At 38.0% G+C, this 25,506-nt stretch overlaps 1 protein-coding gene across 1 annotated transcript; it reads left to right on the forward strand.

The window, feature by feature from the left end:
• The first annotated feature begins 3,440 nt into the window (after nt 1–3,440).
• Nucleotides 3,441–20,695, forward strand: LOC139717125 (uncharacterized). The gene is made up of 18 exons (XM_071628625.1): nt 3,441–3,488; nt 4,937–5,090; nt 6,083–6,305; nt 8,798–9,188; nt 9,533–9,662; nt 10,216–10,289; nt 10,850–10,913; nt 11,567–11,818; nt 12,205–12,354; nt 12,789–12,916; nt 13,433–13,698; nt 14,830–14,948; nt 15,332–15,512; nt 16,892–17,059; nt 17,892–18,033; nt 18,862–18,951; nt 19,675–19,844; nt 20,524–20,695. Exons 1-18 carry the CDS (start codon nt 3,441–3,443, stop codon nt 20,693–20,695), a joined length of 2,922 nt encoding a protein of 973 aa, XP_071484726.1.
• Nucleotides 20,696–25,506: the final 4,811 nt, after the last annotated feature.

The following is a 25,506-nucleotide window of genomic DNA, read 5'->3' on the forward strand; positions in this document are numbered from 1 at the left end:
TAGAACAGCTCCACCATGAGGGCAGAGCTGAGTAGGACCATCAAGCCGCAGTTTTATGTACATTTGTAATAATATATTTGTAATATCTAATGAGAAGTCATATACATATTTTATTTTGCGGAAATACAATCAATCAATCAATCAATCAATCAATCAATCAATCAATCATACCAAATCAGAACGACTACATCAGTTCAGTTCAGTTTATTTTATTTAATCACGGCAATTTGCTTCAGCAAAGCTGTTCTTCTGCAAATCCGTGAACAATATAAAAATAGCAGTAATACATACAAAGTGAACATACAATAATAAAGAAATGAACAAGTATCAGGTATAGCAACAAAAACAACGAAGCATTAAAAAAGTAAAGCAAAAAAAAAAAGGACAACGGAGCAAATACCCTAAAGAAACATGTTATTTCAACAATATCAAGTAGAGACAGGGAGAGAGAGAGAGAGAGAGAGAGAGAGAGAGAAATCCTGGGCAGTTGCTTCGGCTACAGCAGATATATATCAAGAGCTCGTTTGAAACTGGACAGAGAGAGCTTACATTTCAGATCATAAGTTAACCTATTCCAACACTGGACTCCTCTAAAGGAAAGAGTTCTTTTTCCGACTTCTGTTTTTACCTTACACAGCATAGATTTCTTCACACTGTTTCTCAAAAAATAATTTGTTATATGTTCTTCAAACTTTTGCAAAACATATTCTGGAAACATTCCATTAGAAATTTTATACATAACATGTAGTAATTGTTTATATCTTCGTTTTTCCAAAATATCTAATGACAAACGATTGTAGATTGCTGAGGTCGAGTATCTCGATTCAACCAAAAGGACAGTTTTCAACACTCTATTTTGAATAATTTGCAACTTAATGTCAGAATCCGTTTTTCGCAGATTACCCCATACAACGCTGCAATAATCGAATTTACTCTGAATAATGGATTTATAAAATACAAGAGCAGTTTTTTCAGTTATACAAAATCGTATTCTTTTCAATAGATACAAACTTTTCACTGTGCTTTTTATCACCCTATCCACCTGTTGGCTCCAATCAAGATGTTGGTCAAGATAAACTCCTAAGCATTTACAGCAAGTAACAGAGGGAATCTCAGATTCGTCAATACTGACTCTCAACACCTTGTTTCTAATCCTCTTTCGGGAACCTATCAACATCGCCTCACACTTTTTCACATTCAGAGCAAGTGAGTTTACTTCCAACCATTGTGACAAACATGACAAGTCATTATTTAGACCTCTTTGTATTTGACCGAGATCCTTGCCAGGTAAATAAAGACATGTATCGTCAGCGTATAAATGGACCTTACATTCCTTAATGCAATCAGGCAAATCGTTGATGTATACATTGAATAACATGGGCCCTAACGTAGAGCCCTGTGGGATTCCACATGTTACATGCCTAGGCTCGGATATAGAGCCGTCAATAGAAGTATACTGAACACGATCGTGGAGATAATTACTAAACCATTTACACACAATATAATTCAAACCAAGGAGAGATAACTTATGAAGAAGTGTCGCATGATTGACTGTGTCAAATGCCTTTTTGAGGTCAATGGAGACCATTCCAACCATTTCACCCTTATCTATGCTATATGGAGCATTTCTTCTGTGACACAAAGTAAAGCAGTCATAGTAGAATGGGCAGGTCTGAAGCCTGATTGATTTGGGTTAATGATATCATTTCTAGTTAAATAATCATACAACTGGTTGAAGATGAGTTTTTCAATCATCTTTGAAATAACAGACAAAATAGATATGGGTCTGTAATTACCCATCTCACTTCGACTACCACTTTTATATACTGGCGTAACTTTTGAGACCTTCCATTGTTCTGGAATGCAACCACAATTCAAAGAAAGATTAAATATGTACCTAAGTGGTTTTGCAATTATACGTACAACAGGCTTTATCAATGTCATTGGTATAGTGTCCATTCCAAATGAGTTTTTCATTGGCATACTTTCAACCACTTTCACAATATCTTCTTCAGTAACATCTTCAAATGAGAACAATGAACTTCTTTTCGGTACATATTTTGCAATCTCTTCCTCTGTTCTTTGATCATGGCTCTTGCACATGTATATGGAGCGGGAACAATGAGGTAACCACGTCACAGGTCTTTCCCTTTACCCACTGTGTGCCACATTTATTTCCTGTCCATAGGTTTATGTGTGAAATTTGCGCACATTTGACTCATTTTCATAGAAAGGGTTAATACGTTATAATTAGAAGAACGCCCCCTCCCCCTAAAAAACAAACAAAAAAATGAAATACTTCTTCAAATTATCATATTCCAGAAATGAATTTGTAGCAAACACTAACTTGTATATTGCAATCAGTGTGGCATGACTCAGTGCAGGGCCGGCGCCACTCTTTTAAAAGTATATGTGTGTTTGCGGGGGGGGGGGGGGGAGTTTATGGCAACAGAGATATTATATGATGGAAGGGAAAGACAAAATGTGACAGTTATAATTGTGTCAAAAAGTCACAATTTTGATGCCATTTCCTTACCAAAATCGGCTGACAAGTCTCACGATTTTTTATGCTACTCCTTTAACAACATCGCTGACAAACAAATATAATAAACAAAAAGTCAAACTCTATTTTCTGAAGAAAAAGAAAAAAATGCATGGGGGGGGGGGGAGACCTGGCCCCACTGCCCCCACCCCTCCCCTGGTTGCGCCAGCCATGCAATGTACAGAAATTAAGAGGAGATGTCGGAAGAGCTAAATGATGGCAGATCTTGGATCTTGGACATTTGTTCTCTCAACATTACTGACCATCAACAATGCCTAATCTAAGTTGTGAACTACTGTACTGTTTCATAAAAGCCTGAGAAATTTTATGTTTCTTTGATTTTTTTGATTTCTAGTGAATAATGAAATACATAGAATTTATACATTGTTTTATGTATTTAAACACACAAAAAGAGTTGGACACATCTTGTCTTATCTTTATTATCATGGCAGGTATACCTAAATTTTCATATATATTTTTAAAAGAATATACGGCATCATTATCATAATACTACAATGTACACTATGATTTCCAACTTCCTTTCGATTTGGCAAAGGTCGGCGTTTCATAGACAGATTATCCTAGTCTGTTAAGCGATTCAACGCAGACTCGATATACTAGTATGACACACAAGATCAAGAGACACAGTTAATTAAGTTAACTTGCTAGACCTCTCATGTCACTTTTTTAAGTGCTGGGCAAACAGAGTAACAGTCAGGCCATCACATTCCTAAATTATTATAGAAATTTATGTTTAATTGAGTAACTAATCGTGAGCCGATTTTTTTCCTCTCATTTTGCTTTTTACCGTACAGCTATCTATACCGGTACAAGGTGTTATGAAATGCAGACTAGCATTTGAAATTCTTGCGTTCGTTTCGACGAGACGCCCCCGAAAATGCCTGGGAAGAAAGAGAAAAAACAAAATAAGAAGAACAAGTCGCTGGTAAGATTGATCTCCATACTCATGATTCTTTGGCACATAGGTTGATTATTGCATGATAGCAATTTGAACTGAAACAAAAGTGTTTAGGTAACAAAAATACCGGTTGCTAGTCGAGTCTTCGAATCGCGTCATGTTCCTAAGCAACACCGATTTCATTTATGTAGTCCCACGTGTTATGATTTATGTCGGGTTCGGTAATGAGACATTCCCGAAAACAGAGCTAGCGTGTTAGCGAGCGAAAGCTAGTTAATAGACAATGTCGAACAAATAATTCAAGTAGAACTACCGGTATGTAATTTACCATTCAGAATTTGGGTTTCTACAGGCAAGAGAACAGGCCAGTTCACAATATGTCCAGTGAGTGCCAGTGCCATACACGTGCACACTCGGCACAGTGTCAGTGTTATTCAATTGAGTGTCGGGGACTCCACACTCAGCATTTATCATTGTCACATTGGTTTATCCGTATAGACAGAAAGATCCGTCTGTCCGGAGGAGTCTTTTATTTTTTTGACGTTATCACTCTCCTCGAGGGGATCCGTGAAGCCAGACGCAGTCTCCGTGGAACATATCCCCGAATCCCGATGACCAGATCCAGACCGATCTTTCGGTCAACATTTATCATTACTTTGCACCGATCAGTAGGTGCCAATCGTCATAATCTATGCCATTGACCGACATTGTAATTGGTTGGTTCCTTAATTATGATACGGCATTTTGTATTGCTACTATTGGCTTAAGAAAGGACTTGGGCGGGGATAAGGATGGCCTAATTTGCATTGAGAAGTTCCTAGGAAGAAATTTCAGAATACCAAATCTGTCTTTCCTATTTCTAGTAACTGTTAGATGTACATCTACATGTAGTTTCTACTAGGCGCTTAAGTTTTTGACTTTATAGGAAGAAACTTATTCAGGAAAAAACTTAGGAAGATTTTCAGAATACCACCCATGGTGTCTGTAGAAACCACATCCACCATATCCTAGACACTTTTGGAAAGAGACAGCACAGTAGCATGAAATCATGTGTGAATCTTGTATGAGTAGCACTGGCAGCTAAAAACATTACTGACTGTCAGCTGTAAATGTGTTGATGAAGTTTTGCTCACACTAGATCTGTAGAAACCCTATGGCCTATTTGTAGTAAAAGGTCACACAGTTAAGTACCACATTTGGGGTTGACAATTGAACTTATTGTGGATCTAGTATACATTCGTCTAGGAAGTGTCAGTGATTTTGCAAAGCTAAATAAACACAGGTCTTCCTAACATAGTCCATTGTGTGCGCCCTACTGGACTATTGAAATATCATTCTTAGATGGAACTCACACTTGTGTACCCAGTGATTTATAGAATGGTAAATTTGTTGGATTAGAGAAGTGTACAATTAATGTTTTATTTTCTCTAATATTCCAATCTCCTATATATATATTTTTTTTGTGTACATCATAGTCCCATATTGGGACAGCACTGTTCCCTCGGGCCATGTTTGCTGCTGTGCCGAGGTCCCCTGAACCTCCCAAGCCACCCACTCCCACAGGGAGTCGGCCTCCATCAGCCCTCTCCACTGCTATCATGGATGCAACGTTTGTTGGCAGAGCAATAGGTATGCTGTAACTCTTACGCAATACTCAGAGAATGGGATCATAGACAATAGGAAAGCAAAATAGTGAGAAATTCTATCCCTATAAAATTCTGCAGTTTCTAGATATTCAGAATATTGTAATCAATAGTAAGTTGTTGTTGTTTTTTTAAGAATTACAAGTATCTTGTTGATATAACAGTGGAAGTATGAGAAAAATAGGCGTGCTATGAAATGGTCATGTTAGACCCCATTATTTCTTCATTGTGAAGTTTTGAATTACATGTTCTGGGCAATAAACGGGCAGGTAGGATCAAATAGGTAGACTGAACCAAAGGAGATTTTTCTTTTTCCAAAAAGAAAGAGGGGATATGTACTTTCACCTTCATTAAAAGAGTTGATATAGAGAAAACCTTTATTCAATTGAAAATTGTATGGCTGGCAAATGACAGTGTCAGCTCAGAGTGCAGAGAATCTTGAACTTACTAAATTGCATCTTGGTTGTTGTTTTTATTCTTTTGAGGGGAAATATAATTAAACATTCATAACAATCTGTATGATATAATGCTTTGATTGTATTGTCATGATGATGTTTAAAAGAGGAAATAATGGAAGGAGGCATGGTAATGGCATAGTGGTATGCATCAGAAGAAAGTGACAGAAAAGATGTGAGTTGTTCAGTTACAAGCTTATCAGAGAAGATATAGTTTATGGATTTGGTAAATGCAGTTTGCAGAGGACTGTCATGTTGTAGGGAAATTTAAATGTGGAAAATGTTATTTTTTATTGGTATGAAATGTTTTTGGTAGCCTTTTGAGAAATGAGTGGCCAGTGATCAAAATTTCAACCCTGTTGAGCCAAGCAGTGAAATACTGTCCTACTGCCAACTGTCAAGCACTGCTGAGAATCTAGTTTTCCATATGATGACGACGAGAGGACTATAAGTAATTTATATTGACACAAACTAACATAAGTGTGGAAATGTGTGATTTTTCTTTGCCTTGATATCTAAGCAGCAAGTCCATCACCAAACAGCACTCTGAGGACAACAGGAGAACTGTCTAGGCGTGTTGAAGGACCAGAGGAAGCAGAGTTCCAGCGAACAGTGGAGAACACCAGTATGGCTCACAGTAGCATGTATGACTACGGCGACAGTGAGGATGAGGATGATGATGATGAGGATCTTGACATCATGGGGACGAGTCGGAATCACACCTCTATGGACTATGATGACCCTGGGTATGATGTAGAAACAATGAATGTTTTTTGTTTGTTTGTTTATTAGTTTGTTTGTTTGTTTGTTTGTTTGTTTGTTTGTGTGTTGTTTATCTCACTGAGTGAGAACAAACAAATGTCCAAATGAATCTTCAAGTTGTCTTCCATGGGTACAAAGCTGAAATATGGCTAGTGTTGTGTTAAATTGAAATCAACATTGCATTAAAATATGAGTATTTTGCTATGGACAAAAAGAGTAGATATTTTGTGTATTTTAAAATTGTTGTACTGCAAGTCAAAGTGTTTTTGTTTTTGTTGGGGTTTTTTTTTTAGTCATTTCAAAAATTGGAGTCATAAAAGTGAAATGTGATACTGTCTTTATTATATTTCCTGTTTTGTAACTTTTGTAGTAAAAGGGTGTGATTTTACTGCTCCAGTTGCCCCATGTAATATCTAAATGATTCCAGGGGGAAAAAAAGGCATCAATACTCATATAAGAAAACCAAAGATTGTGTAAGTAGGTTGCTTTGTGATTTATGTAAAATACTGGCTGCTTGGATGGAGACTTCATCATGTTATACACAGATTGCTTCCAAGTTGAACTGTGTCAGCTGCACTAACAATGAGAAGATGAAGTGAAATGAAATGGTCTTATTCAGAAATAGCATATCTGGCACATCTGCCAGTGGCATAATGAGAGTAAAACATTGTATTATCATCCAGGTGAGAAACTGAGCATGTTGTTATGACAAATTGCCAAAGGTCATGTAAGAAGAGCATTGACAGATCTTTTTTTTTTCTTGTTTTATGACAACAAATGAAAGTGTATTGAAAAAATCAATCTGTGGTATTTTTCATGCATAAACATAATTAATGCTTTCCAGAATCTAATGCATAGAACCAGTGAAATTATGAAATGTGATATTGTGTCCCTTTGTGTCCAAACTTTGAGTGAAAAGTGATTTTGTAGAATTTACTGATTGATCCTGAATGAGTTTCTGAATTAGGAAAGAAGGCTAGCAAAGGGAGATGTCTCAATATATCCTGATATATGATTCAGCATCTTTCAGTTCTAGCTCACCTGAGCCGAAGGCTCAAGTGAGCTATCGCGATCGCTCTTCGTCCGGCGTCCGGCGTCCGTCGTCCGTTGTGCGTAAACTTTTACATTTTCATCTTCTTCTTGAGAACCCCTTGACTGATTTTCACTAAACTTGGCAGGTAGCATCCCTAGGGGAATAGAATTTCAATTTGTTCAAGTGGGCACCATACCCCACATTGGGGGCCCCCAGAGGGGCCCAACCCCCACCCCCCCCCCCCAAAAAAAAAAAAAAAAATTAAGGAATCTTAAAAAATCTTCTTCTCTAGAACCAGAAGTGATAGAGCTAAGTTAATACTATGAATTAGTACATTGATGACTGTAGTCTCAAGTTTGTTCATGGCGGAATCAGGGGTGCCCCCCTTGGGACCCAGGGGAGGGGGATGGGGAGGGGTCCTAATGGGGCCCAAATTGTACATTTTCATCTTTTTCTTGAAAATGCCATTATGAATTTTCACCAAAGTTGGCAGGTAGCATCCCGAGGGGGAAAGAATCTCATTCTCTTCAAATGGGCACCATGCCCCGCTTGAGGGGCCCCAGTGGGCCTAAATTTGGACCGAAATCGTAAGTTTTCATCTTTTCCTTGAAAACCCTATCACAAATTTTCACCAAACTTGGCAGGTAGCATCCCTAGGGGGATAGAATCTCAATTCCATCAAATGGGCACCATGCCCCACCTGGGGCCCCCCGGGGTCGGGTCCCCCCCCCCCCCCCCCTCCTGTAAGGAATCTTTACATATTTTCTCTAGAACCAGAAGTGATTGAGCTAAGTTAATACAATGAGTCAGTATATTGATGACAGTTTGTTCATGGGAGAATCAGGGGTGCCCCCCCACCCCCTTGGGACCCAAGGAAGCGGGATGGGATGGGGGGGGGGGGGTCCAAATGCGGGCCTAAATTTTCATCTTCTTGCTGAAAACAACATAATGGATTTTCACCCAACTTGTCAAGTAGCATTCCCATCTATAGGGATAAGATCTCAAAGTGTTTGAATGGGCACCATGCTTTCCTTGGGGGGCCCCAGGGGGTCCACACCTCCTAAATTAATGAATATTCAATAATATTTTTCTATAGTTCTAATCAAAAGTGATACGGCTTTAAGTCCTTTTTCCCAAGCTGCATAATCCAACATTCTATAAAGTACAGTGTCCTTGGCAGGTATTTTTACCAGTGTGATGGAATATGTAAATGGACACCATGCCCCCATTCTCAAAGCTACCCCCACCATAAGTTTCCAATGTTCTCAGGTAAGAGTCTGCAAGAATGCATGGAAGGTGAACTTGCGATACTCAGGTGAGCGCGTGACCCCCGGGTCTCTTGTTATTGTTGTTGTTGTTTTGGGTTCTTTTTGTTTCTATTTCTATTTTGGTTATAATATACTGTCAAACTGAGTTTAGTTCTCATTTTTAATCACTTAACAGCTATGCAAGGGTTGGTGACATACAGGATATGCTTGCAGAGAATAAGCGTGGTACCATCTCTAACCGTGCTAGGTTAGACACTCCTCCCATGTCAGACGATGAGGTCAACTCTCCAATGACAACAGATCGCTCAGGGACCACCAGTAACCGTTTGCTACAAGACTCCAGTGAGCTGCCTGGTACCAGCACTAAAAGTCTGTCAGCTGGTCATTCAGCTCAGGTCAAAGGTCAAATAGAAGAAGATCCTCAGGAAGACGAAGTAGATGGCAGAAAACAGTCGGGGAAGAAGAAGGCAAAGAAGAAAGGAAAAGAAAAGAAGAAAAAGAAGGCTGGAAAGGCAGCTGATACAGAGGATGATATTGAGGCTCTGTATGCACAACCCATGAAGAAGGTGATGAGAAATCCAGTGAATTATAGGAAAGAAGATATCATTTATAACAAATCTTTAGAACTTATAATGATAAGTTCCAGTGTATTAGTCAGCAAAATCTTGATTTAATTCATGTTGGACAACAGATAATGAGAGATGAAAAAAAAAAGATATATAATAATCAGACATCTTAAATCTTGTTTGCATGTCAAAACATTTTTTGGTTGATGCCAGATATCATAACTGAAATGATATTGTAACTATTTTCATAACATCTCAAACATGGCATCTTGATTACTATTGTCAAATCAAAGCGTGCAGTCAGTACTTTATAAGCTCATTCCTTTTTACTGATCACTTTTCAGCCTGTAGAGAGAGAACTCTCAAACCATTCCAACAGCAGCAGTTTGACCAGAGTGACCAGTCCAACAGCTGATGACTTCTCAGACCTGATTTCTCCACCTCCGCCTTGGAAGAAAAATGTTCAGTCCCCAGGTATAACATGACACACTTTAGTTCATTTCAAATGCATTGTTGCCCTAGCATAATAACTCACATATCTTTGGATCACCTGTAGTTTCGACACAGTGTTGGCTGGATGAGAATTATCAATAATGTCTAAACTTGTTTATCCTTACCCACTGACTGTCATCTGAATTCAAGGAGGGATTAAAACAAATGAAAGCTGATATTGCCTCAAAGCTTGAATGTTGAGTGAAAACACCTATCAGAAAATGATCTGTGTTCACAATTTATTTTTGAAGAATCCTCACCAATCTTAGTGTGATAAATGTATATAAAGAACCCTTGGCCGTCTAATTAACTTGTTGGTTTGAGCATGAAGCAACCACTATGGCAGGATAGAACCCACTATGTGGTAGATAAGTTTGCAGACTACAGCCAGGATTGAAGACTCTGATTACTCATAGAGTGGAAATCCTTTGTGAGAATGCATTTGAGATGGCTGATGTTCAACTCATAGTTTGGAATTCATTCCTGAGAATGCATTCGAGAGGGTTGATGTTCATCTCATCATTCTGTTCGACAGGTCGAGAGGTGAAGGATGTGCTGTCTGGCAGGAGTAAGACGTCTGGGAGGACACAAGAATTAGTTCAGGAACCAGTAAGTAGTGGTCTTACAAGAATTAGTTCAGGAACCAGTAAGTAGTGGTCTTACAAGAATTAGTTCAGGAACCAGTAAGTAGTGGTCTTACAAGAATTAGTTCAGGAACCAGAAAGTAGTGGTCTTACAACCAGCTAGAGAAAAAGATCTCTTGCCAAATTCGTGTTTCTGGAGAGGTACAAGGGTTATGAGTATTTTTTGTTACTGAATAATCACAAAGTAGACCATGTAATAGAAGAAAAAAAAAATACTATCAGTGTTTGTTGTCACTGTCATGCAGTCATCTGTTTGAATAATTTAAAGGAATTTGTTTTGTTATTTAAAGTTTAGTTTTATTTTTAAAGTTTTAAAATGATGAAAAATCTTAGCTGTTTAAGTTCAAGTATATTTGTTTTGTGCTATGCCAAGAAAGAATTGTGTAAAGCAGGATGAGTCATTTTCTATAAGAAAATAAAACACTTGGCAATGAAAGTTTTGCTGGTAAGGCACTAGCTAATCATTTCAGGTTAGCTTTTTCTTCTGCCTCCACTCACACATCGTTCCTTCTCATCCTGTGTCAGGTGATTCAACAAGTCAAAGCTACCAACATCCATCACGCTCCACCAACAAGCATCCATGATGATGGTATGCCATTTTCTGTCTAATCATAATTAAATCAGTCCTAATTAACCAAAGAATTAGATCTTTTAGAAACTTTTACTGCTAATGGGAATGCTATCATGTAAATGCTAAACCTGCTCACAAATATGCATACAAAGCAAACAAATGCATCCATGAACAAGATGTTAATTCTTTAATCAATGTTCTTGTCAAAGAGTAATGGTATGATTGTGTCATATGTATATTTGTATGGTTATTACATGTTACATATTGTATGTAATTTGATTTTGATGTGATGCTGCAATCAAGTGAAAATTAATTTCCTTCCACGGACAATAAATATCAAATATTGATTGTCCCAAAATAAAGACAGCAGACATGACAGTACCCCTAGTTTTCTGTCTAAGCATTTTACTAAAATACTTTCCAACAAAAGAAACAGTCCACAACTGCTCAGTACATTCCAACCAATAGATTATGTCCCAAAAAGCTTGTCAGTCTCTAGGGTGTGTTAAAGGAAACCACAACATTGTTGATGACACAGACTGTTGCTACCACAGTGCTCTATGTACACTCCTCACAAAGTATCATTTCTTTACCAATCACAGTATTCTGCTAGGATTGAGAAACATATTTTTTTCCATTGCTTCATATTGCTTTTAAATGGTTTAATACAGACATGTACAGCCACATAGACAGGAGTCAGGCTCTTGGCTCTTTGATGGAGGACCGTCTCCAGCGTACCAATGCTCGTTTGGAGCAAGAACTGGAGCTAGTGAAACAGGAGCGAGATGAGCTGCAAGGCTCCCTGGAGCAGCGGACCAGACAACTGATGGAGGAGAGGGGGCGGAGCTCTGCACAGCAGCAACAGACCTCTCAGGGCACTTCAGCCATCAGGGCGGAGCTTAGGAGGACAACAGCACAGAATGGTGAGGGGTCTCCATGGTGACATCACTTTATCATCTTTGCTTTCTACTCTTCCATTGTTTTACATCTCATCAACCGCTTTTCATGAGTACACTGTATATTACATAAGATGCATGAAAACTTTTTATTTCAATAATTTCCATCAGAAAGCATGAAAATAGTGACTGATATCAGAACAAAATCAACATATTATCATTTTAATGATTTTTTTTTGTTGTATAACATCAGAAATGAGCATGTATGAATAATCAACAGTGTCAGGCAATATTTGTATTCGTTTAAGTGCTATTAATCTATGTTAAAATCTAGCAAATGCTAGCAGAGTGAATATTTTCTCTCAAAATTTGCATGAGTGTGTATCATGTGTTTGTCAATGTTTCATCCTCAGCTGACCTCCAGGCCCAAGTGACCGACCTGACCAGTATGTGCCAGCGGCAGAGAGATGAGAAACGTTCCCTGCAGGAGGCCAATAAAAAATTGCGAGCTGAGAACCAAGCTATGCTGGAGACTGCAGAGAAAACTAATGACCAGGAAGATGGTTAGCAAACATTTATTTCATTGTCAATTCTATCAAACTGTTTTTTTGTGAGTGGACAAGATGAAACATTGATAACAGTTCTCTACATTTCACTCATTTTATTTGCAGTATCACATATTGCAGCATGTTCTTCTATGCGCTGCAAACAAGTTTACGTATTATGAAAATATTGTAGTAATAATGTTTAAAATTCTGCCGTTTTTGGCATGTTATGTTTAGCTGTTGTCATTGATATACTCCTGGTTTCATTTTTTTTTTCTGATTATGTGTAGATTTTGAAACTAAAAACGCATTTCACATGAATTCCCTATCAGCAAACATTTGATCATACCCTGTAATTGTTATCAAACATGTTGCGAGTAATTTCATATTGAAAGTAGTGTAAAACTTGTCATTGATTTCTCTTTTCTTTGATCAAATCCCAAACTTGTCAGGTGTCTACATAAAGCAACTCAAGGAGCAGGCAGAACGTGTGATCGAAGAGAACGAGGAATTGAAGAATGTCGTACACAAACTCAACATTCATCTCAGTCGATACCAAGCCAAATACTCTTCCCCACAAGTAAGCAACTTGTAATTTCAACTTGATTCCATTGTCAGATTCTATTACTAGTATCCTGATTAAAGGACAGCTGTACATTTTGATTCAGGCATTGATTTTTTTTTTTTTCCTGGGGAATGAGAGAGAAACTAGTTTTTTGGGGTGTTCAATGTATCAACAAAGAAAGGAGAAGAAGAAATTCTCCCATGTGATATGAATCCTTGAATGAAACAAGAGAACAAGACATTTGTATATACTGACTGTGATAAAGTCACCTTTCTATTTCAACAAGTTTGTTACTACTCCATATGATTCTTGACCTGCAGAGAGTCTTGGTCTACATCTTACACCCAAGCAGTCAGTTTGTGACAGTGTGATACATGCAAGTAAGGCAGAGGTGTACAGACACAGTGTGATGTCAACTGCTTTGTCATATCAAGTGCTATTGAGAACCTAGTCCCTTTATTACCATTATCATCATCATCATTATCACCATCGTGATCATTGCCAATATCATCATGATTTGTGTGTGCCTAGAAGGGAGACCCGCCCGGTTTGCCGTCGAGGGGAAGCACCCCCCGCTGGCTGACAGACACCAAGTACCTGTCTCCCCTCATTGCTGCCTATGAGGAACAGCTGATGGAGAAGGAGGCAGAGATTGAAGCTAACCTTGAGGACATCCAGGAGCTAAGGAGAAATACTGAGGAGGTGATAAGGGAGAACCAAAGACTCCATACCAAGAGACTTTCAGGTGGAGGAGGTGGAGGTAGGAGGGATGCTGCTCTCCATCAATCAGAGAGCTGGTGAGTATTATACTTCATAATTCCTTCAGTGATTACCTTGATACCTCAATCATTGTCATTCTCTAGTTCAAAAATAGTACATAGAAGAGCAGATTGGTCGCTGCATGGCCTGAGCATTAAAAAAAGAATCTACTAAAAGAATATTATGAAATGCAGTACAAACAAAAATAGACAGAGTACTTCTGTTACAGAAAGAGCAATGCGATTGATATGCAATACCACTTATAGATCACCTACTGTTGTCTTGTTTAAAGAAAACCGCATTCTTAAGATTCCTGACTTATATTGATTTCAGCTGGGTTGTTTATGTACAATGTAGAAATTAACGCTACCACTGCTGCATTCAAGGAAATGTTCCTAAAGAATAAAGTTATACATGATTACTCGACATGGCAAGCGAAGGATTATCATCTTGCTAAGAATAGAACTATTTTTGGTAACAGAAATTTGATGTTTACGGGTCCTAAGCTGTGGAATTCCTTCGATCATTCATTGTAACAAGCTCAAAGTTTTAATAGCTTAAGGTGTAAGCTCAAAAAAATGTTTCTTGATAAGTATATTAATCCATTTCATGGTAATTAAATGTCTGTATATTTTAACCAATGTTTTGTTTTGTATACTTGAATGGTTATTTTCTGTTTCATTCTTATTCTAATGGCATATAAATGCACTCGGTAAACGTTTTGTACATAAACCTGTACTATATGTAACATTACATGTATATCCATACAAGGGTTCATAAAATCAGCCCTTGTACATTTATAGTGTTTTCATTATAACACTGCCTTTTCTTTCATATTATATTTGTCTGTATTCCGTAGGGGGTCTATGCATTTTACAAGCAGTGCTTTTTAGTAGTCCTTTATACATTTGTAATTATATCAAAAATGTCTTTTTTATTTGTTTATATTGTACTCTGTATACGTATATATACATTATATATATATATATATATATATATATATATATATATATATATATATATATATATATATATATATATATGTATTATCCATTGTATGGATCATATGCATAAATTTCAAATAATTATGATTAACCTACAATGGAAAGAATAACAATTTGGTTATTGCTATTCAAACCAGTTACATTGTCATGTACACTTTACCCCAGGCTGAGTGAAATGGAGGAACAGGCGAGACTGGTGTTGGAAGAGAACCAAGTAGTCCTGGAACAAGTGGACTTACAGCAGAGAAAGCTCCAGGACCAGCAAAGAAAACATACCCAAGAGAGTAAGGACACCAGTCACAACTTCTCAATAAATCATGGTGGCATATGGGACTCACTTGACTCTTAGAGTCAATAAACGAGGGCAGTATAGATTGAAAGGTATCTCACGAAGTGTAGAGATGTAACAATGATATTGTTAATACTAAAAATGAATGCATTGTGTATTCAGGTATTCAGGTCCTTGATTGTGAAATAAATAAGAGGGGGCTTGACAGAAGGGACATGTACAAAATATTTGATTTTGTATGTATGCCGCATGTAGGACCAAAACAACTTTTCCATTCTCCAAGTACATTTTAGGTGTAAAGTGACCATTCCGTTGTATTATTTTTTTAAATGTAATTTTGTGTATTTTGTGTATTTTGTGTTCTTGTTTATATTCTAGCCATCAGACTAACTAAGCAGCTGGCTGCTTTGGAGTCTGAGCGAAGCTCTCTAGAGGGAGACCTTTCTGAGCTGCAGATGAAGTATGGCGCCCTCAAGGACCAACATGAGAAAACCATCAAGGAACGTGAGAGTCAGATGCCAGTTGAGGAACACATGAATGCAGTTGCTGAATACAAAAGGTTAGATATAAACCTTTGCAGGTTAACACATCTTATTGTCTAGGTTAATAACAAATAACAGGTAGGTTACTTTGATGTAAGCCTGAGGCCACACCCTTTGCTTACAGTATGAACAGGACAAAGAAAGTATATCTTTTAGAATATGGGGGACAAAGGAGGCTAACAATACAATTGCATAGTAACAGCATTTCTGTGCATGTGTGTTAGAACTGAACAGTATCACACCAGATTTTGAATCAAACTGACAAACAACAGTATATATCGAAGATAACCACATATCCTCACTTTGAAGTTCTTTTAATTGTAAAAGTGCAATTCTCGCTATCGCCAATGACGTATAAAGTACCCGGATGTTTATTTAAGCGTCATTTACGGTGCATTATGGGATAGTCCGGTAGCAAAGTCACTTCCGTTCGTACGCACGTGATACGTGACTAATGCTATTTACACATACAACCGACTGTATTCTACGTGTACTTACTGTTTTCTCGACTTGAATTTTAGCTTTAATACGATTTGAAATTTCTCCATTCTTAAGAAATTGCTGTTAATACGACTATGGGTTGTTACTGCGAAGCTGCCATGTGTTGTTCGCATGACAATAAATGAACAAATTTTACAGAAATAGCTCCCTTAGTGGCATGCGAGACGTGACGTGGCCGCGCGGGTGAAGTTTGCGGGTGACTCCACAGCGCAGTGCGCGCGCGACTTACTAGTAGTAGTTCGTTCTTGCTTGGAAGAAATTGCTTCGGAGACAGGATAAGTTTGAGATCATGGTTCGTTCCCGATTGTGTTTGCGACCCCTCGACAGAGAACAAATAAAAAAAGATGGGCATTCCATGACGATATCCAGGTGGGTGAATATTTTCCAGCATATTTTCAGCGTATGCAGAGATGACTGATCAGTGATGTGCACATCGATCGCATGATCAAGCAGTACGATGTACCGGTACTATGTGTTAGCTTAACTTGTATGCGTGCGGTGGCGCATGCTAATGCAAGACCGGCCTAGGGCAATGCGGGGGCTATAGCTACAGTGTACAAGTATGACAGGCCTGGCCACTGGATAGTGGCTCGGGTACACAGTACATCCGCCTACTGTACTAGTATCCGTGGTCGGCGCGGCGCTATAGGTAAGGTACACATACGCGCACGCTAGCGCTGTGCAAAGTATGCCCCACGCCGGAAGTGCCCCAGTCCCAGAAGTGCACTAAATCTTGACGAAAAAGCCACATCCTGGTACTTTTTACGTCATTAGCGATAGCGAGAATTGAGGGAGCTACATTGACTTGATAGTCTAGTAGTTTTATCATTGGAGGTAGAACTTTGACATTGGTATTCTAAAAACTACTTCGGTGTCTGGGTATATATCCTTTCAGGAGCATGCAGGACTTGAGGAGACAGAACGAGGCCGAGACGGAGACTACTCTGTCCAAACTGACCTCAGTAGAGGCAGAGAAGACCGGTGTGGTGATGAGACTGACCAGTGTCCAGGCTGAGAATAGCCAACTGAAGGGAGAGATTCTCGCTCTGAACAAGGCCAACAAGTATGTTACCCATTCTGCCTCTCAACCATCAAACTTTTTAGTTTGTCATCTTTGGTCAGGGATGAAAGTGTTGTCTCATTTTAGTTGTTAGGTGACTTTATAACAAACATTTCTTGGTCAGTTAGTGTAAGTCACTAAGCTCACTGAAGTTCATATGTATCATGCTGATGAAAGGAAGATAGTATTGGTGTTTGCAGTTATCATCTTTGTTTATGTGTAAACCTTTCCAGCATAACTAGATCAACCTAAGCTAATGATTAACCTTAATGTAGTCCCTGTATATTAACAAGTTGCAACTTCATCATGTACATAAAACAGAGCTACTTGACAATGTATGTACTGCAGAATGGCATTGCATAGACAATCAATGGCCTGATACTCCACTCACACATGCAGGCGAGCAAGATACGCGCGCACGGTGACACAACATTTGCTCCTCCAACAATTGCTCCTTTGTTATTTTCTCCAAGGTCTTAGGATTAGGGTTAGGGTTTTAGGTTTAGTTGATGTGAAGATTAGGATTAGGATAGGGGCTATGTTTGTGGGTAGAATTTATGCAGATTTGTGCAGATATTTCATGGGAGCAATTGTCGCAGGAGCGAATGTCATGGAACCGGTAGGCACACACATAAACACGCAACCAAGCAAGCAAAACAAGCACAAAAACCCAGATCCTATAAATGCAAAAATGCTGGTTCAACTAATACCTTACCTTCAAACCTTTGCTTTTGAGACTCATATGTAGATGTTACATTTTCCTGTATCAGTGTCAAGATAGCCATCTTCAAACCAGAACCGATTCCTGTTTCATTCTGTTCCCTGTCTATGGTAGGCGGCTGCAGCACCAGATGAGTTTGGTGGAAAGGGAATTAGAACACTCTCAGACCAGAGAGCTGGCTGCCAACCAACATCTCAATCGTGTCTTGGAGATTGCAGAACAGACTGCAGCAGAAAGAGACTCTTACAAGAAAATGGTTGGTTTCTTTGCTAGCTTGTCTTTCTTAAGAGATTAAAGCAAAAACCTATCTTGCTTTTCTGTTTATTCCACATGTTTTGTTATTTGTAACCATCATTACCTATGGCAGCTTTCAAAACAAGCAATTTAAAATACAAAAATATTATTCTCTGTAAAGGTTGAAACCAAGTTGATAGCCATTGTCCATTGTGAATGTTAACATGTGATAATGATAAACTTGAAAGCTCCCACTTGTGAGTAATTTGTGTGCACACAATCTGGTGTACCATGGTATGTGGGCCTATCAAACCTGTATAGTGTATATATGTACCTTGCTCTCTGATAATAAATATCATCAGTAGTGATAGATGAGATCAATGGTCTCAGTCACATAGTGGATGTAATAAAGGGCAATCACAAAGATGTGGAACATGAAAAAGTTTTTCACTTCCAAACTAGTGTGGATATTTGATTATTGTGCTAGTTTGCAGTGTGACACCCAAGATTGCATGTAATAGCATGATTCATTGTGTGCTCAAACCATACGACAGTGAAACAATTTTACACAACACTGAAATGGCATGACAAAATGTGTTCTCCTTCATCCAGCGAGCAGCTACACACAAGCACAGCTAAATGCTAGAAAATGTTATGCTTATTTGGGTAATAATGTGACCATCTTATTGTGTACATTTGTGGCACAGTCTAAATGACCAATTTTGGTAATGTAAAATCACCCATTATGGATGATGTTTAAATGTGAGAGGACATGAATGACAGCTGTTTTTTTTTTCTGCACGAACAGTTTTTACATTTTCTGTTTCTTTTTTCTTTTTCTTTTTTTCAGGCAAAGGCTCAGTCTCAAGAGAAGGAGAGAGCAGTGAACAAGATGATGGCTGGAAATGTAGCCATCGGCAGGATGGAAGAAAAACTGAGGGTGAGACAAGGATCAGTCCTAGGTCTTTACTTCTGTGTCTCCATTTTTTTACGTCTCAGATCATCTGACCATGTAGTACAATTACTGTACACTGGGAGGTATTGTCAGCAGTAGCCTTGTTTTGTGACACTGTCAACTTCAGAGGATACTTTCCTGGAATATGTGCCGGCGGTTTTAGGAGTGTCAAACTATTGTAACAGATGTACTATTTTGATGAGAAAAATGCAATTTGAATAATTTTTTAGGCTATTCTTCTTCAGCAAACTCCTTCAGGCTATGTAAGAAGATGGTAGTTTATATTAGCTTTGCATCCATTAATGTTTAGGTGAAATTTCTCCTTATTTACCAGTGAGAAAATTTAATCTTTACTCATTTCCTTTGAGTTTATGGAACACTGAAGACATTCTCCAGTCACCTTGAGACATGAGGGGATGTAAATTACAGCAGTAAATGTCACAATGCTGATCTCAAATCCTTACAGTTATAATGAGTCAACTTGTTTTAAAGACATCCTTCATGTTTCCAAGTTAAAATCAGTGTCCAGTAAATCATTTTCAAGGTGACATCATGGTGCTTTGAGAGGCTCCTGTACATGAGACACAATTTTGAACTGCACCAATAATACCAGCCTGAGGTGGGCTCAAACAGGACTGTGATAGGGCTACACAAATAATAAAACAAAATGAAAAAAACTTTAAACCTATATTGTGATGTTTTCTGCAGATGTACAAGCTGAGAGCTGAGAGTAAAGTGGAGGACGTCCTTTCACAGATGAAGGATCAGGATGAGCTGCACACATCTCGGTTAACTCAGTATGACAGAGAGATGAAACATCTTAGCCATCTTGTCAGAGAGAAACAAGATGCTCTAGACTCTATCACGGCTGATAAACAGTAAGTGAAAGTCATGTGGCCTCCATTTTCTGTCAAACAGTTGAAAACATTGTTAGTGGCAATCTAAATTTTGATTTATTTGTCACCACTAAGGTAGAGTCAAATGCCTTGAAGCAAGCAACCGTGAGATTAATGGGCTCAAACCAGGGAACATCAATCTGATAGTAAGAAGTCTTATCCACTGAGTCAGAATAGCTCTTGTGATTTTTTTTTTTTCTTCTTCTTCTTCTTCTGTATGTCACATGCTTTTAATTAAATCAGTAAATGTGAATTTGGTTTACATGAAGTATGGCATGATGGAATACTTATGGTGTCAGGCAATACTGCATAACTCTTATCATATTAAAATCTATTCTTTGCTAAAGGTGATTGAAAATCAGTTCAAGTGGGCATTCACCTTGTTGCAGGTTCCGTCAAGTTTGCTATCAGCTGTTATCAAGGAACATGTTTTAGGGTACTTTTATGGGCTTTATTGAAACAACATTATTTGCACCACTTGATATACATAATTGTTATTCAAACTCATAATGCAGTACATGAAGAGTTTCAAAACTTTTTTTTTCCAAACTTCATGCAAACTTGACTTCAAGGTTTCCAATGTTTTTATCTCAGTCTGCATGTTGATCTTTCACATGAATTTAAGCTCCTCCCCCTTCTCTCTTTGTCTGGATCATGACAGGAAAGTAGAAGAACATTTGGAGGTTGTGTGGCAAAGTGCAGCCCAGGACAACAAGAGGTTAAAGGCCAAACTAGCCAGGTCACTGAGGTCATCATCTGCTGTAGACTCTAACTTACTTCCATTTGGATCAGACTCAGACAACAGAGGGCTCTTGTCATCGGAGAGTGACTGAATAAGTCACTCCCTTGATTATGGCCTTGTTTCACCAACGTTTGCTAGTGACAGGTTGAATACAGACCCTGCATCAGTTGTGGTGTACAGATTGGGGTCTTTTATAGGAAAGATCTGAAGATTTGTAGATGCCATGTTCTCAAATGAATTCAACATTATTTGATCAAACTAGATATAGTTAAAGGCCAGATTATATGAGTGCAATTTCACATGTCACACTCTATTTCAGACATGTGACATGATTTATCCAGCTGTGATACATAGGGCATATGACTGGTTAGATTTGGCAATAGGTTGATACAGGTCAGTAGTTACAGATCGGGACATAATTTTCAAATGTCATTTAACATGAATCTTCCAACTAAGAATATGTCTGGAGTATTTAGGGCAATTATTTGAACAATGATGTTCATCCTTTCACAGGATACACAATTCACAACACATGTAATGAATTATTTGTTATAGTACGAGTGAACTCAACAGTACCAAATTTATCTATTTTGTATTTTGTCGTCTTCAAGTGATATGAATCTCTCATATCTATGTTCATTATGCCTCCGCCACGAAGTGGTGCCGGAGGCATTATGTTTCGGGTTGTCCATCCTTCCGTCCGTCCGTCCTTCCGTCCGTCCGTCCTTCCGTCCGTCCGTTGATCCGTCCTTCCGTCTGTCCTTCCGTCCGTCCTTCCATCCATCCATAATGAATTTTGTGGACAGCGTAACTAAAAAACCGTTTATGGTATCCTAATGAGACTTGGTATGTATATGCATGAGTGGGCGAAGTTGTGCCTATCAACTTTTGGGCGCACATGCTCAAGGTCAAAAGGTCGAGGTCAAATGCTCAAAATGTCACTATTTCCCCCATTTCTATGCAATTCCTGGAGGTTTTTTCTTGAAACTTGGTGTATACATGTAATACCAAATAAAGATTTTCCTGAGAGAGTTTTGAGTCATGAGGTCAAAGGTCAGAGGTCAAGTGAAAATGTTAAAATTTCACTTTTTTCTCCATATCTTGGAAATGGTTCAAGCTATCTTCATGAAACTTAGTCCATGCATTTACTGACTAGCAGTGATTATCTAGGGAATATGAGGGTCATGGGTCAAAGGTCAAGGTCAACTCCTCATAGTTTCACTTTTTCCCTCATATTTAAATGCAATACTTGCCAGATTTTTCTTGAAACTTGATATATACCTGTATAACCCAATATAGATTCTCTGGGAAGTTTCTTTCCCGAAGGTCAAATCTCAAGTGAAAGTGCTAAATTTCATTTCTTTGTCCATATCTCAAAAGTTACTCAAGGTATCATCTTGAAACTTAGCACATATGTATACAGATGCATGTTCTACCTGACAGCTGTGATTCTGTTGGGAATTTTAGGGTCATAGGGTCAAAGGTCCAGGCCGGGTCAAAGGCCAAGTTAAAATGCAAAAATTTACCATTTGATAGTAAAATTATACTTTTTCTCCATACCTTGAAAGTTAATAAATGCATCATAGACTTAGAAAAAAAAAGAGTCAAAAGTTAAGTAAAAATCCTCAAATCCCCAAATACCTGGGCTCTTCTTAGGCAGTATAGCCATACATCCAATTAAACCTAGTTCAAGGAAAGTGAACATTCAACACATTTGTGACAAACCTGTCATTTTAATATTTTGCCAATTATGTGAAAAACACATTGTCAAGACATTGTAGTATAGACTTGGAATAATTACGAGAACCATGCATTAAGGCGGAGGCATACCTGTCGCCATAGCGACATTTCTAGTTGCATCTAGCACACAACACACATGGAGCAATCCATATGTGCCTCATGATAGGTTGTTGGTTTTTTCTTGATTTGTTTGTTTTTAGTTTTAAACAGGGTATATACTGAATGAGGTATAAAGTTAGAACATTCCGTTTCTGTCGAGTACCAATTTTATGTTTTCCGAAGTTTTTACAGACTTGACAAAGTCAGTGATGTGAACAAATCTTACAGTTTGAACAATTCCAAGATAGTAACCTGAATTACCGGTACCTTTTTGTTCATTGTGACACATGCACTGACTAAAGAAGCTAAGGAAGGATATGAATGAGCAGTAAATATGACAAAGACTGTAAACTAGACTTTATGATAATTAGTTGCAGATCCAACACTTAACATTGTGCATCCATTCCCTACCAAAAACATGCAATGATGGAACATTTGTAATGGAACAGCTTTAAGAAGTAGAGAAACAGAAGACACCTATTATGTGTCTAGTGGTAACCATTAAACTACTTAGGACAGAAGTAATGATAACCCTGTGGTTTGATAGTCATTTACTGACCACACTTTGGTGATTTCAGTTAGTGTTGTGTGGAAATAACAGTAAATCCTAGGGTTAAAGTAACTCAACCACAACTGCCTGTAATACCCGGTGTGGGGTTGTTGGAGGAAACTTAAGTCAGTCTAGGCTAAATCCTTTTGAAGGTTACATGTGTATGCTTCAGAGATCTTATATACAAGTAAAGTGAGCAGGAATAGCAGGGATTCATTATGGAATTCTAAATCAGCTATTTAATGAAAGAGAGGTCTATTCAATTTTAACAGAGTGTGCTATTACAAGCAGATATTCTACCTTTTTATTATCAATTTGAAAGTAAGGTAAGCACAAATCCAATCATACATGTAACTCATGGCTGTACAGTGTCTCTCTACATTGCACTATTACCAGTGCCAGAATTTTTGCATGTAAAAAAACCAAAACTTCATTTTGTTCCAGTGATACATTCTCCAATCCTAGTGTGACACAACCAGTGACATCTACCTCTGTGCAAAGAATCAACTTCCAGTAAATTGAGCTTCTAAAGCAGGTACACCCAAATAACATAACAGAAGCATAACTCCTTGTGTGCACCAAACACGTTTTTTGAGGAACAAACACGTTTTTTGAGGAACAAAAATGGCAAAAAGTAATGTAGGGAAGAACTAATTGAACTTGATTTATTTGCATCAAGTACATTTTCTTTGGTCCAATGTCCTTGTTCTAAAAAATATTTGCCTGCCTTCATAGATAATTGCCATGTATGTACGTGTACTCTGTTTTTCAGTGTAGAGAGTATGACAGTAATACATGTGACTTTACTTTTCATATGTACATATAGTTCATGTGGTGTGTCCAGGGAACAGAGTCAGAAGTATACGCCAAGTACTGTAAAGTGATCACGATTCAGAGTCTCTAACTCTGTCATCAATTTTGCTTGTGCAGTCAAGTTTTACATGTCTTAACTCCTTATCTGTACAAGTGTACATCAAGTTTGTTCAAGTGTAAGTGGTTTTCTGGGAAGTTTTAGCATTTCATGATATCATTCTTATGTGTCAATTGCAGCCAAATGTCATGTTTAGCCTCTTTAGATATTATGATTTATACCTCACATGTGGTTGTGAACTAAAATTCAAGCCTAACTTTTGTAAAGGAAACTTGTATAATACATGTACTATGTTTTGCAGCAACTCGTTTGAGTGCTGAATGCTAACATTTTCAGTATGGTTGTTTTACTCACCTGTTATATGTAAATGATAATAAACATTTATTCGGATTTTTGAAGAAATTAACACAAAATCTTTAGTAAATGTTAAAGAAATGAACTATTTGTTTTGTTACAAAATGAAAACAGTTTTGAATGGGAAGGCTGGCACCTTCCAATGTTTTGAATGCATAGTGTTACCAATGTAATTAAAACCATGTCTGAAGTACATGTGTAGGTCTTCTTTCGAAAATATTAACTAAGCAATTTTTAACAACTTTCTCTCTTTAAAGTACTCATGTATTATTTGATGTGACTAAGAAGTGTCAACACACATCAGCCATGGGAGCATGTCAGAGTGAAGTCAGAAGGTCATGATTTGGCAATCATGGTGGATTGTTTCTCACTGGATCAGGACAGGAGTTGAAAGAAGTTAACAAGTCAAGTAGATCCCTGGTTAAATCTGAGACAGGGAACAGTGTAACTAACCAGGAACAGCTTCCAGGCTGTGCTGTAAGTGTAGGTCATGCAATGTCAATTCCTTTCCACTAGCCTGTAGTGTTAGATTTACACACATGTAGTTACTAAAAGCAATTTTTCTAAGAAACTGCACACATTGAAACATTCCTGTTTTGACAAACACACCTTGATTTCGTATGTACTGCAGAGTGGCAATGTAAGTGTACTTGTAGATTATGTAATGACATCACCTTGGTTATTTCACTATGCTTATTTTTCAGTAAAAAGAAACAAGATATCAGACATCAAAATGCCAAATGTGAAAGATCTTCCGTAAGATATTCCTCCTGCCTAAGACGTCCAAGCTATTTCAACACACACACACACACACAGAACACACAAACAACAACACATGTAACAGTTATGATTGGCTTTGATATTGTAACACATAGTACATGTATATCAGTTCTTTATGCCGTTTGCCTATGTATCTTCAATGATTAGGGAAATAAATTTATTCCTTGGGTGTTTCTTGCATGTTGCTAGGGCAGCCATTTGTCTTGATACACAGATATTCTCTGAATCTATGTTTGAGGTGTTTACTTGGTGCAACAGACCTGTTGGGTTCACTGAGACATCAAAAGGTGTAATGAACCATCAACCCTCAAAACATTCTGAACAAACTGTGATGCAGATTCTAGTTTTGTCTTTCCCTTTTGAGGACCTAGGATTTGAGACAAGAAGGGATGGATTGAGATTAGTTACTAGACATGTGTATTGTAGTTTACTGCAAGTTTTCTTCTTTTTTCTTTACAAAGAAGTGGTGTAATTGATTTTCATTTGTAGCTTAAAACTCAAAATTATT

Source organism: Diadema antillarum, unplaced genomic scaffold (assembly GCF_040938485.1).
Source record: "Diadema antillarum isolate AM-2024a unplaced genomic scaffold, OU_Dant_1.0 scf00000072, whole genome shotgun sequence".
Lineage (NCBI taxonomy): Eukaryota > Metazoa > Echinodermata > Echinoidea > Diadematoida > Diadematidae > Diadema > Diadema antillarum.